Source organism: Epinephelus moara, chromosome 10 (genome assembly GCF_006386435.1).
Source record: "Epinephelus moara isolate mb chromosome 10, YSFRI_EMoa_1.0, whole genome shotgun sequence".
NCBI classification, from domain to species: domain Eukaryota; kingdom Metazoa; phylum Chordata; class Actinopteri; order Perciformes; family Serranidae; genus Epinephelus; species Epinephelus moara.
In genome coordinates, this window is record NC_065515.1 from 23,619,230 (window position 1) to 23,638,089 (window position 18,860).

General features: G+C 41.0%; 4 protein-coding genes across 5 annotated transcripts in view; 1 reads left to right on the plus strand and 3 right to left on the minus strand.

Annotated features, from left to right (window-relative positions):
- Window positions 1–4,414, minus strand: part of malt2 (MALT paracaspase 2) — a 13,734-nt gene extending 9,320 nt beyond the window's left edge. The window contains exons 1-3 of one of the 2 annotated variants that reach the window (XM_050054356.1): window positions 4,259–4,414; window positions 3,731–3,898; window positions 1,247–1,413 (exon numbers count right to left, since the gene is read on the minus strand). In XM_050054356.1, the coding sequence (XP_049910313.1) occupies window positions 1,247–1,413; window positions 3,731–3,867 (304 nt within the window). In that variant the 5' untranslated portion in view covers window positions 3,868–3,898; window positions 4,259–4,414. Of the gene's footprint in view, window positions 1–1,246; window positions 1,414–3,730; window positions 4,201–4,258 lie in introns of those variants that run through there. The other variant, XM_050054357.1, reaches the window with a different exon arrangement.
- A 2,281-nt stretch (window positions 4,415–6,695) lies between these two features.
- Window positions 6,696–8,996, minus strand: mrpl54 (mitochondrial ribosomal protein L54). Its single transcript, XM_050054021.1, has 3 exons — window positions 8,787–8,996; window positions 8,366–8,522; window positions 6,696–7,490 (listed from the first exon to the last, which is right to left on the minus strand). Exons 1-3 carry the CDS (start codon window positions 8,911–8,913, stop codon window positions 7,358–7,360), a joined length of 417 nt encoding a protein of 138 aa, XP_049909978.1. The 5' UTR covers window positions 8,914–8,996; the 3' UTR covers window positions 6,696–7,357.
- An 89-nt stretch (window positions 8,997–9,085) lies between these two features.
- fam32a (family with sequence similarity 32 member A) lies at window positions 9,086–14,883 on the plus strand. Its single transcript, XM_050054022.1, has 4 exons — window positions 9,086–9,234; window positions 12,716–12,860; window positions 13,902–13,955; window positions 14,636–14,883. Exons 1-4 carry the CDS (start codon window positions 9,161–9,163, stop codon window positions 14,702–14,704), a joined length of 342 nt encoding a protein of 113 aa, XP_049909979.1. The 5' UTR covers window positions 9,086–9,160; the 3' UTR covers window positions 14,705–14,883.
- A 122-nt stretch (window positions 14,884–15,005) lies between these two features.
- Window positions 15,006–17,078, minus strand: fh (fumarate hydratase). The gene has a single exon (XM_050054020.1). It carries the CDS (start codon window positions 17,038–17,040, stop codon window positions 15,541–15,543), a length of 1,500 nt encoding a protein of 499 aa, XP_049909977.1. The 5' UTR covers window positions 17,041–17,078; the 3' UTR covers window positions 15,006–15,540.
- Between the last annotated feature and the right edge of the window lie 1,782 nt (window positions 17,079–18,860).

Sequence of the window (18,860 nt, forward strand, 5' to 3'; positions counted from 1 at the left end):
TCACTGTCTAGCCTCCTGGAGGTGTCGTGGGACCAACTAGACGAAACACTGGTGAAAGGAGGTTCCCACCCGATGACCCCAAAGACATGCTAGTTATCACTGCTCATTGGTTTGTATAGTTAAGCCTTGCCATATTAGCTTATCATAGGGCTTAGGTTATTCACTGAGTGTTGATCCTTTTTGAGAGCACAAACTTCTTGTGTTTATTTGAATTCAAACGTTTTTACAAACACGTGGGAACCGGAGGGTCGCCAGTTTAAGTCCCGGTATGGACCAAGTATGGAGAATGGACTGCTGGCTGAAGAGGTGCCAGTTCGCCTCCAGGGCACTGCAGAGGTGCCCTTGAACAAGGCACTGAACCCCCAACTGCTCAGGGCGCCTGTCCAAGGCAGCCCGCTTGCTCTGACATCCCTTTCTTAATGCATGTATAGGTCCTGTTTTTGCATGTGTGTGTATTTTGGGCCTGTGTGTATATGACAACAGAGTGAAAACACTGAATTTCCCCTCCGTGGTTCATAAAGTGTATCTTCTTCTTCCTCTATTTCTGTGGTTTCTGGCTTTGAGAGAGAGGAGCTTATGTTCACTAACATTCTTCCTCTTGACCATTGAAAAAACCTATTGAAATTCTTAATTTAGGCAATGTCGCCCTTTAATGTGGTATAATGAACATGTCTTAAAGAATATGTTTGACATCACAGCCAAATTTAAAGCAAAGATTCACGTTCTACAGACAAATATCAATATGTTTGTACCATTTAGGTCATCAGATTTAATGGCTTAGCTCAAGGGCGTATAAGCAAAGTATGATGGTATCCCTTCTGGGAAACAGACCCAAGGTTATTTCAGGTCCCTCGACTTTCTAGGTAAAGAGGTAGGCTGTTCCCTGAAAAGCCCTTTCTATTCATTTGCATATGTATTGCACCACGTGTCACTTCCCACACTTCACACTGCTGCTGTTGGGGTGCAGATACAGGACCCTGAGGTGGAGACGGGCACGTTTCAACAAGAGCTTTGTCTCGTCTGCCATCTCTGCACTCAATAACCTCCCCCAATAACTTGTATGGACCCAGCCCTCCTGAGTGTGTTATATGTGTCGGTTGTTCAATGTCTGGTGGTGTTTGTTGCTGGTGTTTTGTGTATCCAAATGTGACATATTGTGAAAACAAATTTCCCCATGGGATAATAAAGGCTATCTATCTATCTATCTATCTATCTATCTATCTATCTATCTATCTATCTTCTTTACCTGTGGTGGTGAGGTACTGCACAGCTTCCTGGTGGCCCATCTTCCTCAGGCAGTGAAGCAGGAAGTCCAGGGAGCAGGCGCGATCGGCAAGCCGAGCCAGGAGGGTGCGTCCTGGGCTGCCTGCAGCGCTCAGCACCTGCAGTGAGCAGCTGGTCAGCTCGTTCTCACTGCAGGGAGGACAGGAGTTCAATGGGCAGTGTTAGTCAGTCTGTTAATCCTGTGGTGACAGTTGAAGGGGCCCAAAGCAGGGGAGGGCCCAGAAAACTGGTAGGAATGTGCAGTATGATGGAGGAACAAACACAGGGCATAGGTTCCATTTGAACATTGTGGGAGTCCTCCGACAGAAAAATTTTGAGCATCAAATACTTAAAGGTCCCATACTGTAAAAATGTTTTTATCATAAAGCAGGTACGAGGAGCTATATAAAAACTATTAAAGTAGATGTCAAAACATTCAGTCCACAACGAACTACACACAGTCCTTATGCAGAAACCTGTACCTGTAAACAAGCCTTCAGGACTTCCATAAAGTTGTGATGTCACAACTATACGCTATAAAGGTAGAAACTGGGTCTACAGTGCCGTTACATTTATTTCTCAACTGAAATGATGGTGCAGAGACACTCAGAGCGCAGATATGGAAGACCCAGAAACACTGTCCATTCAAGAGTAGACTGGGCTTTTTCAGGAGGGAAGCTTAAAGAGATAGCCGCTAAAATAAAGCGTTTCAGACAGAGGGTGAATACAGGTATAATCAATCATACAGTATTAGGAAATTATGCTGTTTTTTTTTTTTACATTAAAGCATGTAAATATGTTCTAACAGAAATCTAAGATACAAGTATAGGGCCCGTGTCCACCAAAGCGATTTTTCCGAGCTGAAAACACCCAGCTGGGAGCTTTGGAAAGAACCTTGGGGCCACCGTGTTTTTCCAGCTGAGAGGTTTTGATTAAGCCTGGTTGCGATGACATGTCGGCACAAGGCAGAGTGCTTGCTGTGGATGAGGCCAAGGCTGAAGCATGCAGGGAGAGAACGGACCTGCAGGTCTTTGTGGGTTCATAAGAGGAAACATAATATATAAATACAGTAAAATTAAACAGATTTCTTCTCCATAGTTGTTGTTGTTCAGCACTTGTACATGAAAGCCGTGACAGTTTGTCTTCACGGTATTCGTCCCTCCTCGATTGTGATTAAACTACCAAAGTGACAGTGACAAGCACAGCGTTTTTTTACCCAAAGTTGAACACCTTTGCAACTCTTGGCGCTCAGAAAAAAAGCACCCAACCGGCAGCACTCAAGACAGAATTCATGTCCAATGCGTCATCCCACTGCTGGCATTTGTAACGCTACGTATTTACGCAGCGTATTTACCAGTCCCTCCAGAAAATCGTGATCTTGCGTTCGCAATAATTAACGCAAAATCAATGAAAGTCCGCAATATTTGCGGGGGTTTGCAATTTTTCAAAAGTCCCCCGACTTTTCCGCGTCGAGCATGCGATGTCATTTGAAACGTTATGAAATACGCTAATGGCATTGCAGTATGGAGAAACGCTCTGTATTGACACAAGAATTTGCACTGTTTAAATGCATACAATATGTGTTGAATTTATTAAAGTGTTATGTTTACAGAAGATGTAGCTTGCATGTTGTTTTACAGTCACATTGTCTGGTTTAAGAGCTACAATATTCACTCAGGATTTTTTGCAACATTATTGGAGTCCATGTTTTGAAACTAATTAAATAAAACTGAAGAAGAGAACTATAAAAAACTTTTGCAGCTATTTTGTAATATTCAGTATGATTATTATAGCAAATGATTACATGGAGGTAGTAGTTTAAATTTCAATTTTTTTTCTCCTTTTGTCATTTGCCGCAATTTCCCGCAAAAAATCACAAAAAAATTTTAATCGCAATTTTTTACAAAACTGGCCGCAAATTCAAGGGTTTTGGGCCGCAATTTCAAGTTTTTTTTTTGCCACGAGATCCTGGAGGGACTGATTTACGCAGTGCTACAAATGCAGACAACGCAATGAGGCGCTCCCATTGCAAAGCATACATTTTTTCTTATGCCTGCCAGGGAAACAAACGCTTTGGTGGACACCTACACATGTCAATTAGCATAATATGGGACCTTTAATATCCTGCATTTTGATTAATTGTATGCACCAATTAGTGCCTCTTCTTCATTAATTTGTTGGGTAAATGTCTTTAATTTTGTCAAAATAAAAGTCTTCGTTAACTTAAATGTTTTAATTGGGGGTGACAAATGCACATGTGCTAAATATAGAGGGGAATGTGTCCCTCTGTGTCCCCCAACATCTACACCCATGCTGTTTATCATACATGTCATACACCAGAGACAATCCTTGTACTACAGTATGAAGTGTAAATGTTAAACTGAGTCATTATGGTGGTGAAAAAGGTGTGAAAATAACTGCACAGTGAATGAAGCTTCCCCATTATGTGATGCGTTCAATGTCTCACCTGCAGCGGAATTTGGGCTGCTCGGACACGGCACTGGCCAGCTGCCTCCATCCGCAGGTGGAGTTGTCCAACATCTTTGACAGCTTGTTCAGCACTTGTTCACTCAGAGTACCAATGCTCAGTTTCCATACCTCCATCTCCGTATGTGTCACACTCACACCTAGAGACCTGCAAACAGCAACGTAAAGTGAAAGTGCGCTAAAATCTGACCCCAGCAGAGCTCTGATTGTTGGATGAGTCTCCCACACGGCTTGTCGCTATCAAACTGCAAACACAGGCTGGGGTCAGTTTAATGACAACGGGTGGCGCGGAGGTAAATCCGCCAGTAAGGTTACTACACACGCGGCAGGAGATGTTAATCTTATTCAGGAAATAAGTCAGATAACAGCGGAGCTAGAAAACGAAACGACAAAGTATATTCACACCAAACTACAAAGCACGACGTCGATTAATAACTGCGCTGCCACTTGCCGCTTCCGCCATGAACACACAGGCTGTGACTTTAATACAAGTGGTGAGGAAACTTACCGACAGGTCGGTGATCACATCCAAATGTGGAGAAACAAAAGAGGAACGAGCCTTTTCATATAAAAGAGCAGTGTGATGGATGTTTCACCCCATCAGATTTCCAACCTTACGTGATTTTGTTCCCCAGATGATTTGCTTCTCATTTCGGTTCCTCGTTTCATTTCTGACATCCCCTGGTTATTTGCATGAAGCGTTGTCATGGCAACACCAGTTACTGAAGCCAACTATACAAAAAGTGTTAGACTCACATCCTAGAAACCACAAAAGTTTTTCTCATGAAGAGTTCTCATACTTATGAAGTAAATTTAGTAAATTATATATCAATATCAATTTAAGTGTATAAACTTTTTATTACAGTGGCAGAGACCTTTTTGAAGATCAAAATCCTAAGAGAGGTTAAAGATAAATTCAAGGAAAGGCAAACCAACTTTGACAAAAGGTTATGCACCATAAATTGCAATTTTCTCTGCATGTAGACCATTTACAAACGCATAACCCTCAACAATTTTCGAATGAAATTACCAGATTTGGCCCCAAAAAGCCAAGGGAAATTCCCATGGAGGTAAATGTAGTTCTGATTCAGGGGTTGTATTACAGAGATGACTGATGATTCATTTAATTATGTTTTTTTAAAAGAAATAATGACTTAAAAAGTATCAATGGAGTCTTAAATTAACGAAATTTCCAATGAAGTTCTGGAGTCTCTTAATGATTCATATGAGGTGTTTCAATCTTGTTTTGATAGTGGCACCATTCTTAGTTAGTTGGTTAGTTATTTTATTCACACAAACAAATACAATATTTGGGTCTAAACAATATACATATATGAGATAAACCCATTAGTAAAAACAGTGTATGGTGAATTGCTGGTGTAAAGTGGATGGACAGATGAAGCCGAGTTGATGGCTTGGTAGGTCTTGTATCTTGTTCCGATAATCTCTCTACGGTCACAGACAAGTATTCATGAAGTTGAAAATGAGGTTCATTGCTTGTTTTATTGTCCTGTATATGAAGACATGAGGAATGTACTATTCAGTAAAATGACCTCTATCTATGTTGATTTCTTTTTGATAAGAAAAAATTAGAGTTTTGTTTCAGAAGGGGAAACTTTTGAGTGGCTGAATTTCTTCGCAGGGCCCGAGATAGAAGGCAGAGTCAAAAGAAAAGGAAAATCCAAGGCACAATGTTTGCACAAGCCACATTTATAAGTACCCTTCACAGGTCGATGAAGCCAAGTTTTTTTTTATAGTTCTTTTGCAAACTCTGTAAAAAAGATTGTGCATTCTAATTGGAATTTAATCAGGAGTGACCCTCTGCTTAGAAAGGGTTTTCCTGTTCCTCCTCAAATCAGTTTTAGAAGGGCCCCCACTTTACGTGACAGGCTGGTGCCTAGCCATCTCTCTGCTTCAGATAAAAAAACTTGTCTTCATCGACCTGTGAAGGGTACTTATAAATGTGGCTTGTGCAAACATTGTGCCAATATCAAAGAATGTAAACAATTCAGTGACTTTAACACTAACAAGGCTTATGACATCAAGTCATTCATTAACTGTAATACTATGTTTGTGGTCTGTCGATTGTCCTGTACCTGTGGTTGTTTTTATATAGGCCGCACTAAGCGACGTTTAAAAGACAGTCTCTGAGCATAAGTATGCTATCAGAAAAGCAAACTTTGATTACCCAATGGCTAAGCAATTTTATGAAGCACATGACAGCAATCCGGGCTCACTTAAGGTTGAAGGCCTAGAAAGTATTCAAAAAAACATTAGAGGTGGTGACAGACTCAAATTACTTTTGCAGAGAGAGACTTTTTATATTTACCAAATGAAAGCCACTATCTATCCAGGTCTAAATGAAGACATTGATTTCAGTCCTTTTTTGTAACTTTTTTTCTATCATTACAGATACAGTGTTTGTTTCTGTTTCTTTATTTCGGTATTTAATTGTTTAACAATTGATGGAGCCATCTACTGGTCATGATCTGTTATTTCTCATGTTTCCATTGTCTTCCTACTTACCCACGTGTTTCCAATCATCCTATGTGAGGAGCATTAGTGTGCTGAGGGTTACACCCTGAGGAAGGCTTTTGTGCCGAAACGCGTGGGCTGTTACCCACTTTCATCATGTTTTAACTTTTTCTAAATGAAACAGCCATTTTTTTAAACAAGGCTTTCTATGCATTTAAAGAAGAGTGCCTTGGATTTTCCTTTTTTTGATGTCTATATTCCCACCAAAGAGCACCTTCGTCACATGATTAGATGAACCTTCTGAGCACTCTGGACTTTCTTTTTGACACAGAAGGCAGAGTATTCTGTTTCTGGACTGAGTAGTTAAATAACATGTAAGTTAGATGGTTACTGCAACGTCATTGTGATGGTGTCTTGTAAACCAATGAGGGTTGGGCACAAGTAAGTGGGCCTGACACAAAACGCAAAACTTGCAGGACATGTATGTACTCCTGTTTATTTATAATGAGTTAGCAAAAAAACAACAACAACAGTGAACTGATTCGTGGCTGCATCAGCCGGCCATTTCTTTTCAGATATGGATATAAACGAACAAACAGAGAAAAACAAATGTGTAGAAATTAATCCAATGCAATGCAGTATCTCTGAACCAAATACTGTAAAAAACACCTTTCTGAAATCGATAAAACAATCTCATTGTAAGGTTCTTTTAGTAGCTGTTGGGGAGCTTCAATTACATCCCACGATTTTTGAAATTCGTCTACAATTTCTGGACAAATAGGCAAATACCATTTGCTTAAAACTGTGTCATACAATGGGAAGCAGCTGCTAAAGGGACCTGTTGGTGAGGCTGTTTTGCCTCTGGCTGTTTCCAAAGTCAAGACTGCTTATTATATTTAGTTTCTGTTGAGACTGTTTGGCGTTCGAGGCCTTACTCTGGTCGTGCTTTAACTTCATTACATAGTGAGTGTTGGGTTTTGTATTTTCCCCCTTGTTTTTAACACAGCCAAGAAGGAGCTGTTTATGCTGCTGGAAGTGGCAAAGAGTTAATGTTATTTCATCAGGAAGCTGAACTTCTTCAACAGGTAATTCAGTCCACAGAGTTGTAGCCCTCTGTCAGTCCAGTGGGGGCCTAAAACTTCCGGCTTTTCTGTAATTTGTTGTAGCGCCAAATGTTCTCCTTCCTCAGACGCCTCCAGTATTCCCAGGTGTCCTGGCTCAGCTCCTGCAGCTTTTTGGGTTCTCCCAGGTTGAACTGGAACAACCTGGGTGAATAAAATGAGAGGGGAAATCAGATCAGTGAAGATACATCAGTATCAGATTTAGTGGCCGAGTATGTTTGGGCATACAGGGAATTTGAGTTACTTTTTATTCACGTGAAGTTGTGAGTTCCTGCATTTCTTAAAATACCATTCAACTGCCAAAACTACACCCTGGACAGCTCACCAGACTATCGCAGGGTGAGAACCCAGACAAAACCCACACTGACACAGGGAGAACATGAAGGGCTCCCCGACCCTAAGCTCGAACCTCCCACCCTGGGCTCAAACCAGGAACCCCCTTGCTGTGAGGCAACAATGCTAACCACTGCACCACGTGCCACTGTGAACTAATTATCTTAAGTATAATTGTTTCCCCAACTGGCGCTCAGTTATGTAATGTTAGTTCTTCCTGGTTCTCTCCTGCAACTTGACTTGGATGCTGCTGGATTGGTTCATAAAACCTGGATCTGGGGAATTAAGTTCAACTTGCTGGGAATGAATAGTGTTAACATTAGCTGAATCTGGAAATAAAGGGAAGTGAAATAATTATTTTTTTAAACACTTTTTCTTCTTTGTACTTAGAAGGTATCAATTATTTTCAATCAAGAGGCTAAAGTCCAAGTGAAGTCACAAGTCATTAGTGTTAAAGTCCAAGTCGATTTGCAAGACTTTTTGATTTTGTCGAGTCTAAAGTCATCAAATTTGTGGCTTGAGTCTACACCTCTAAAGAACACATTTACTTGTTGATTTTTGTAAACTAGCGTTTGTTGACAGATATGTTGAAAAAGAGGAATTTGACAAATGGCTGAAAAAGTTCAGTCATGATGAGAGAAAGCACCTGAAAAAGTGACAATAATGAAAGATATGTGCGCCCTCACCACTCTGGATACTGCTCAGGAGGCTTCAGCTGGGGGTCCTCTCCTTGTTTGAAGATGTTGACCCCTACTGCATGAGAAGTAAGTCTGGCAGGGTCTTTACACACCTCTGGACCCTTCAGCTCTTCTTTCACCATGGTTTTTCCTTTCCCTTTGGCCACTGCAAAGGACAGAGAAGACATATTTGCATCACCATAGTGACAGATTGAATTCTACTGATGATTTAATGGCATATGCAGACACAAGCGATTTAGTAGATGGACGAACTGTGAATGGATATATAGATAATAAAATCCACCATTAGGTTTCCACTCTTAATCACATGAGTGTTACTGTAGACAAAGCTAAACGTGTCAAGCAAAGCTAATGTACAAGCTGAACACTGAGACACTGAACAGAGATGTAACATGTCGTCTTTACTCACCACCTTTCTTTGCATATCCACAAGTCTGTACTCTGTTTAATACGCTCGTCCTGCACAGCGACGTGGTACCGTTGGCTGTGACGCATTTAGTTATCGTGAATATCCTAAATAAACTGTGCCCTGACATATTTACTGTAGGTTACTAAACACACACAGCATGCTACAGTTTGACATTCATAGTTCCTTCTACTTCCGTTATCTGCTTTGTATTTAGCTCTGTTCAAAATGATATACTGCCCCCCTGTGGACGGGAGGACACACTGCAGGACGGCTGAGACAAGTAACGTCTTCAACCGACAGGTGGCAGCACCGCTGTACGTGCGTCACGTTCTTTAATAACAAAGCAGAAGAAGACGGTTGAGAGCTTGTCGAAGATGTCCGAGTACGCCACCGTCCAGAAGAGTGCCCTGAAAATAAAGGGTGTAGGAAGCATTTCAGCAGGTAAAAAGTAAGTATTTCGACATTTGGTGACATTATTTGAAAGAGACAATGCGTTTTAATGGATAAAAATACTTAAATAGACAGTCGCAGCCGATGAAAGCACCTGGTAAACAGGCGAGGCTAATGTTAGCATGTTTGCTAACAGAGCAGCAGTGCTACGTTAACGTTTACTGAGATACTGTAAGTACGATAACGTAATATTTGGGCAAATTCATCGTCAAAATAGCACTGTAGGGTGAAAAACCACTAACTGTCTATGACCTTTGTTCCCTGTGACAGTATGGAGTTTTACAGTTAAGGCTAAGAACACTAAAGCTAACGTTAGCTACGTTATCATAACACAAGGTATTAACACGATCTCAACATATCAATCAATCATTTATTCGTCGTATGGAAATAATACAAGGCACATCTCTAGTGAAATGTGAGCCCATTAGCTCTTATACCTTGTTTACTGTCATTAAGTCAATCTTTACGTCTTCTTATATTGATGGCAGCTGCTTTATAGTTGTCCATGCTTCCGGATGGTTCTGGTAATCCCTGGCCTCTGGTTGTCCACAAACCCTGACCTCAATATGACCTCAAACTAATTTTGAAATACATCATATGAACAGACAGTACATGATAAATAGTGCAACATACTCAGAAACTCATAAAGATAATATAAACTGTACCCAGTGGTGGAATGCAACTAAACACATTTACTCATGTACTGTAAGCACAAGTTTGAATCTTTTCTTCTCATAACATGGTCTACCTCTACTCCACGACATTCATCTGACAGCTTTAGTTACTAGTTACGTACTGCCATTCCTCCGAAGAGAACTGCAGGCAGGAGGACAGAGCTGTGGTAGCGTGGGCACAAGTATCAGCCGACACAGTCAAGTCTCAACTCATGAATATCAAGTCAAAGTGAAGTCAAGTCTTCCTTAGTGTTGCAAGCAAGTCTCAAGTCCTCAAATTTGCAACCCGAGTCAGACTTGAGTCAAGTCATGTGACTCATGTCCCCCCACCTCTGCTATTCAGACTGCTGTTAGTTATCTACATTCGATCATGTGTCTGTACAAGTGTCATCATCTTTGTCTGTCATCGCCTGTTGATGGGAGTGGTCAACCTGGAAAGCCTCTGGTCAACTAACTTTCCATCACCTATCTTTTTTTTTTTTGTTTATTTATCAGGGACAATGCATATTAATGAACAGTGAACTGTAAATATACCGGAATTAGCCAAAAGGCTAGTTTTCATCCGCAGTCCCTGGCCAGATCTGAGTTGGCAGCCTAAGTAATAAAAAAGTTAGAAGTTTAAAACAATATCATTGCATGCAGTTTAAGATATAAGATAAAAATATAGTAACAGGTAAACATAGCAACTCAAACATAAAAGCAGAGCAAGCCAAGACTCTACAAATAACAATTACAAAGCAGCCTAATTCACAAGAAACAAACATAGACTGCGACAAACAACAGCAAGACAGACATAAGCAAAAGAATATGGCAGGCAGGCAGTTGTTAAAGAGCGGACAGAGGCAGCAGTTGAGTATTAATGTGTACAGGTTTGATTGTTGATGAGCCATGATTTCAACTGTTTTGTGAACAAATGGTATGAACTGAGTTCTCTGATGTGTACTGGTACTGTATTCCAGTCCTGCGACGCCTTAACTGAAAATGCTGAGTGGCTAAAGGCACTTTTCCTAATGGGTATGACACAGTCTCCTCGGGTTGCACCTCTCGTTGCCCGGTTATTGCTTGACCTCTGTGTGATGAAAGTTTGAAGTGGAGGGGGAGCAGTGTTATGTATGATCTTAAAAACAAGACAAAGGTTTGTGTACTTGATTAAATTGTCCCAGCTCAAAAGTTTGTACTTTGTTAAGATAAGGCAGTGGTGGTAGTTATTTGATCTGCGATCCAAAACTTTGAGTGTTTGTTTGTACAGTGCTTCGAGAGGTTTTAGTGTTGTTTTATTGGCCTGTGCGTAACTTGTCAAACAGTATGTGAGATGTGATAGTATCATTGTGTTCATGTACAATTTGGCTGCGTTGGTGTTCATTGAGTTTCTGATAAAACGGAAGTTGGATAAGTTAAATTTGGCTCGATGACGGACTTTTTTAACATGGGATTTGAAAGACAGACGAGAATCGATCAGGATGCCCAGATATTTATATTCAGAGACAACTTGCATTTTTTTCCCTGACAGCATTATGACTGGTTCTGAGGTGGTAGATGGATTTTTAGAGAAAAACATGCTGACAGTTTTAGTTGTGTTGAGTTGAAGGCATGATTGGTTTAGCCAGTTTGTGATGTGGTACAGTGCATTAGTGAGTTTTGCGGCAGCATGTTGTTTTGTGCTGCCATGGGCATAAATCACTGCATCATCAGCATATAGCTGGGTCTCCACGTCAGAGCACACAGAGGGCAAGTCATTTATATAGAGACTGAACAGAAGTGGTCCTAGTACAGACCCTTGTGGGACACCAGTGCAAGTTTTAAGAGCGGCCGATTGGTAGTTGTGGACCTTTACACACTGGGTTCTGTTAAGTAGATATGATTCTGTCCACTTGAGGGCATTATGGGTAAAGTTAAATGTAGAGAGTTTGGCTATGAGCACCTGGTGGTTCACTGTGTCAAATGCCTTTCGCAGGTCCAGGAATACAGCTCCAACAGAGCCTCCTTTGTCCATCATGAGCTTTATCTTTTCAAGAAAAAAGCAGTTAGCAGTCTCTGTAGAGTGATGGGTTCGAAAACCAAACTGCATGGGATGCAGTGAAAAAGGGCTGTTGTTTAAGTGGTTAGTAAGTTGCTCTGCTACCCACTTCTCTGCAACTTTGGACACCACTGGTAGGATGCTAATTGGTCTGTAATTACAGATAGCCTGTGGATCGCCTGACTTAAAAATTGGTGATATGACAGCTGTTTTCCAATTATTCGGGAATACCCCCTGGGAGATTGACAGATTGATAATCTGTGTAATGGGAGGTGTCAGGGATTCCTTGAGGTATTTGAGCATTGCTGAGTCCATACCATAAGTGTCTTTAGCTGTAGAGGGTTTGAGTGAGTTTATCAGCATTTGTACTTTACTTTGCGTTATATGGTTAATGTTAAAAGTGGGCAAATTAGTATTCACTGGAGTGAGATTGAGGTCTTCATGCATGTTAGGGAAACATTGTGCAATCTCAGCAACCGAATCAATGAAATATTCATTGAAGGCTTTCGCCAAAATCACCGGATCTTGCATTGTTTCACCATTGCTTCTCAGTTCTAATTGCTTAGTGCATCTTAGATGATCAGTCCCTGTCAGTTTTTGAATCTGATTCCAAATTAATTGTGTGTTGCCTTTTGCTTCATTAATGACATTGATGAAAAAATTTGCTTTAGCTTTTCTTATCTCTTTAGTGATCCTGTTCCTCAGCATAACAAATTGGCGTTTGTCGTTCACCAGTTTAGATTTTAGTGCCCTTTTCAGCACAAAATCCCTCTCTCTTGTTTCCTCAGGAAGAAGAAGAAGGACAAGGAGAGTAAGCATCGCTTGGAGCAGGTCGCAACCAGTCAAAATGACGAGGAGGTGAAAACCAAGAAAGCATATGTTGACAAAAGGACACCGGCACAAATTGCCTTTGACAAGATGCAAGAGAAGAGGGTAAGTTATAGCTGTCCAGCATTAAAAAGCTGCAGTGATTGGTTAAGGGTTTGATGCATAGCTAATAAAAGTTGTAACAAGCTATAGAAGTCAGATTTAGTAAAAGTGAACCATAGGCTAGCCAAAAACCCCCCTAAATGCTTAAACGCAATCTGCCACAATGCAATAGTGGAATAAAGATCCATACAGCCCAGCAATACGCAAACCAGTTGCACATAGCAGGGTTGTTTTAAGCACAAACAGCATGAGCCCAAAGCATTACTTTTACAAAAACATAAACAGCAGTCCAAAAGACCTGCTGGATGTGAAAGACAGGCATATTGTCTAGCAAATGAAGATTTTGCTCAGTTAGCTTCAGAACCAGCAATGCTGGAGCGGAACAGAAAACCCCAAATTATACATGTGGTTGTAGATTATCAACTGATGTGCTGTTTTGAACTTTAATGTTCAAAGTGCTGATTATGTTTTAAATACCACTTAGTGCGATAGACAACTGTGTTCAATAAATATTTTAGCACAGCAGAGTAATCCCATCCTGAAATGCTTTTTGATAAAATCATTTGTTAGCTCAGATAAGGTTAATGACATTGATGGTCTCAGTTTAGTAGTCTTCACATCATGACAGTGTTTATCAGCCCTGTTCTACTCTGAGGACAAAGTTCATCATTTGAAACTGGAAATGTTGCGACATAATGTATGGTGGAGCAGAAACATAGTGAAGCACCATAACGTCTACTGCTCAAAAACGTGTGATGATTAAATAAAACACATAGCCATCATGTGAGTAGAATATCTTACAGGCAGTTGCAGTGATTTCATAGCAGTAAGGCAGTTTGAGCATGTGATTTATTGCTAACAGGTGACGCTTAAAAAAACCTCAGCTGTTTTGCAGTGCCCCTGTTTTCTTGAGTTTGGGGGTGTTTAATGTAGTTGTATCTAGTATTATACTGAAAGTGATGTGTTTCTGGAGGTGTTTAGTGATAATGTATATTTTTTAAGGCTTCTTTTGTATTAATTTTTTCTCTCTCTCTTTCCCTACAGCAAATGGAGAGGATTTTGAACAAGGCATCAAAGACACACAAACTCAGAGTTGAGGTACGTCATGTTAGACCTGGCATTGCACCATTTCACCATGAAACATTTATTCAAGCACANATATGTATATACACACACACACACATTATTATGGCAATATTCAACTGGGCTTAAACAAAAAGTTATGAATGAATTTTTAATTGACTATCAGTATGTTGTACGCACCCATTTCCTCATAAAAGAGATAAACTAGCTTAAAAATGTTATTTAATTTAAAAAAAAAAACTTTACGGGGAACCTATGTGTCGCCCTTTGCATGTGGGAATTGTAAGTGTGCGACACATCAAGGCCCTGATCGGCAGCCTGCGTGAGAGATAACATTTAAAAGGAGAAAGCCGTGAGTGGGACAATGAATCGCTTTATTGTACGGAGCAAATTACAACAAAGCACTAGCGAAGACGACCTACCACCAAAAGAAGACAGCATCATGAAAGCTACCAGTCTGATTATTGTCTTATGTCATGATAAGAGCGATAACGCACATCATAGAAGCTATTGTGCACAGATACAAATACAGGTGTGCCTTGAGATATTAGCTTGCTCTCTAGTGCACCTTGGGCTTAAAAAGTTTGAATACCAAAGCTGTAGAATATACATTACAGTCGAAATGATTGCAGATTTGCAAACAGAGAAATTTTATCAAAATTGAATGCATCTTCTATTGTTTTCCTCTTTCACAGGATTTCAATCGCCACCTGGACACCCTGACAGAGCATTATGACATCCCCAAGGTCAGCTGGACCAAATAGAAGAGGAGCAAACGCTCATTTTATTTTGTTTTTGTTTTTACCACTTGTACAAAGCTCTTGCACATGCATTTTTGTTTGCTTATTTTATATAATTACAATTACAGTTCCCTCAATTGGCATTCAGTCATTCTTATGTTTTACTTCTGATGTATACAATAAAGGATTTGAGTTCATTCTTATCCTCTGTGCTTCTTTTTTTACTTTGCATACCTCCATGTGATTTGACCATATATGTGTGTGTGTGTGTGTGTGTGTGTGTGTGTATAAAAACGACAGAAATTAGAAGACAGATGCCAGAAACCAGAATATACTTGTATTTTAATGAATACATGTTGCACAGATGGCACATATACTGTAAACCAGAGCATACAGAGCAGAGTAGTTCCTGTTAGATCATTTGGGACGGCAGTGTGAACATGTGAGCTACCCTGAAGGTACCAACTGATAGCTGAGGAGTCTTTAAGACTTTAAATACCAAAACCAACAAGTTGGGAAACAAATTCACACATTTAACTCCCATAAAAAGTTGTATTGATGGTAAAACATAGTTGTGACGTGGAGTGACAGTATGACGTAAGACATACAGGTGTTGTGTGACAAACCCTGGTCAAGAAGTGTGTTACAGTGTACGTTTAACACTGATAGTATGCAAAATAGAAGCTGTATCGAACAACAGCAAAGGATTCCCAAAATTTTTAAAATGAGACGAGATGTTCAGGGTTCAGAGAATGTTTTGCTTGTTCAGTTCAGTCTCTTTGATTTAATTGGAAACTGTCTTTTCCCACACTAGAAAGTGTATCTTCTTTGTCTTGTAGTACTTGTCATGTTGTCAGAGTTCACTTTGGCCCCAGCATTTCACTCGGCTTCACCCACTGGTCAAACTGCTCCTCCGTCAGGTATCCCAGCTCCACGGCCACGGCCTTCAGCGTGGACCCCTTCTTGTGAGCCGTCTTGGCGATAGTGGCTGCCTTGTCGTAACCGATGTGTTCGTTGAGCGCGGTGACCAACATGAGAGACTCGTTCATGAGCTTGTTGATCCTCTCCGTGTTGGCCTGGATGCCCACCACGCAGTTGTTGGTGAAGGAGACGGACGCGTCGCCGAGCAGCCGAGCCGAGTTCAGCACGTTCTTGATCATCATGGGTTTGAAGACGTTGAGCTCGAAGTGTCCGTTGCTGCCTCCGATGGTGACTGCGACGTGGTTGCCCATCACCTGGGCTGCGACCATGGTCATGGCCTCGCACTGGGTGGGGTTCACCTTCCCTGGCATGATGCTGCTTCCCGGTTCGTTCTCGGGTAAGATGAGCTCTCCGAGGCCTGAGCGAGGTCCTGACCCCAGGAAGCGGATGTCATTGGCGATCTTCATCATGCTGACAGCCACTGTGTTCAGAGCTCCACTCAGCTCCACCAGAGCATCATGGGCCGCCAGAGCTTCGAACTTGTTGGGAGCGGTGACGAACGGCAGGCCTGTGAGAGAAGAGACAGTGGAGGCGACTTTCTCAGCGAAGCCAATGCGGGTGTTGAGTCCAGTCCCTACTGCTGTGCCTCCTGCCGCCAGCTCATACACCCTGGGCATGGCGGCCTTCACTCTCTCAATGCTGTACTTCACTTGCTGGACGTAGCCGCCGAACTCCTGTCCCAGCGACAGAGGAACCGCATCCTGAGTATGTGTGCGTCCAATCTTGATGATGTCTTTGAACTCTTCAGCCTTGGCAGCCAGGGCGTCGTGCAGCGTCTGCAGGCCAGGCAGCAGGACGTGGTGGACCTCTGTGGCTGCAGCAATGTGCATGGCAGTGGGGAAGGTGTCATTGGAGCTCTGACTCTTGTTGACATGATCATTGGGGTGGACGGGATCCTTGGAGCCTAGTTTGCCCCCCATGATCTCAATAGCTCTGTTGCTGATCACCTCATTGACGTTCATGTTGCTCTGAGTCCCAGATCCAGTCTGCCACACCACCAGAGGGAAATGATCATCCAGTTTACCAGCTGAAACCTCATCTGCAGCCTGGATGATTGCATTTGCGATCTTTGGGTCCAGGCCGAACTCCTTGTTCACCTCAGCAGCCGCTCTCTTCAGGATACCAAAGGCCTTGATCACTTGGATTGGCATTCTCTCACTTGGACCCCCTATCTTGAAGTTCATGGTGGATCTGACAGTCTGAGCACCGTAGTACTTGTCAACTGGGACCTTGAGCTCACCAAACGTGTCCCGCTCGATCCTGTACTCTGAGCTGGCCATCCTGGACGTGCACAAGAGGAGTTTGGAGTTGACGCTGACTCTTTGTAAAGTCAGGAGGTTGCAGTTAAACTGCTGGACGCGCCGAAGAGACCGAATCATGGCTTCGCAGTAGAGGTGAATCCGGGGGGAGGTCAATGCAGCCTTCCACAGTGTGACCTGTTATTGGCTGAAGAGGAAACTGATCGCGAGACAGCCAATAGCGAGGCAAGAGAGGCGGGACTTCCGCTGTGGCTGTCGTATCGGGTGGAAGTGATCCGGCTGCTTCATCCGGATTAGTGAAGCTTCTCACAACACTGCACGTTTGTACTTCCGGTTTGACAATTTACTTTGTAGAATAAAAGTGACGAATTTTACATACATAAATTAAAAATGTATATATTTAATTTATCCAACAGACCAACTTTTAAAGAATTTAAGATATGATATTTCTGACACATATAGATTTTATAATATTAGCATAGAAACATTTATGGCCATCTACAATGCCTTGAAAACTGGTTTTAAGTTGTTTTGTGGGCCCCTGTTTATTTCAGTATTTTTTTTAATTTTTCATTTTTCATTTCTCACATCTTTAATCTTTATATAATTTTGTCATTATAATTACTGTAATAATATTTTTTATTTATAATCAATTAATGATTTATATTTATAATTTTGTTGATTATAATTTTTATCTTTATATAGTTTTAATTAATTTGCATAAACCAACTTTTTTTTTTCCCCTGTAACATCTTCACATCTGTCTACATGTTACATTACACATCTTTGGGGCTACTATTTCTGTACATTGCATATTATTTTTATTCTTAATACTGTGAACCTTAGCACAGAATATATTTTAGCCGATTACTGATCAGTTCTTTAATTAAAATTAATTACACACATTTTAATAACATTTTTTTTAAAATATATTTTTATTGTAATTTCGTTCTTTTTTTGTTGTTTTATTTGTCAGTGCACCAAAACATAAAAGCAAATTCTTGAAAACCTACTTGGCAATAAAGTGGATTCTGTTACTGTCAGAATTTGCAACATAATGCACACTGTTTGTGTAATATATGTAATGACAATGGATCATATGCAAGTTGACCATATTTGATAAAGGTGATATACTTAACTCCTCTACTGTGCATGGACCCAAATATGGACAAACCCCCCAAAATTAGGACTGTATTATTCTAATGTGTAATGAATATACACTCTACAGCAGGGGTGTCAAATATGCAGCCCAGGGACCAGAACTGTCCTGCCAAAGGGTCCAATTACAGGTGCAAGTTAAACATTGAGTAGCTTTCCTAATGCAAAATGCTGCTTTAGAGGCTTTTACAGTTCTTTTCTTTGACTTTAGTTTGGTGTGGTGATGTCAGGAGTGGAAATACACAGAAAAATGCACATGTTATGACAATGAGTAGTCGACTGACTGAATGTGGAAAAACTGAGAAATACTGTTGAAATTGCATTTATTGTTCTGAAGACATCACAGGCTGTGTGTCATCTGTTTTATAAATGGATTGGAATGTTTAAAATGTGCTTCTTTAAACAAAACAAAAGGGAAAATTTTGGAGGTTTGTTATTCATAGGATATTATGCAATGGTTTTACTAGTCCGGCCCACCTGCGATCAAAGCAGACCGTGTGTGGCCCATGACCTGAAATGAGTTTGACACCCCTGTTCTACAGTGATGAAGCCTCATTAGCATATGATGCATTACAAGCTGGTATACTGTGTGCTATGCAGCAAGGTGCTGCTGGATTGAGTATGCAAAGTGAGTCTTTAGAGTTGCTATATTCAAATGCTGATGTATGTGGTGTCAAAAGGAAGGAGCTATGTGAGCTGTGCACACACTGCTCTACTTATTCTCAACAGCTACTGGGGTCCTGCATCCTGTGACATGATTAGAGAAAATAAGACATTGTTTT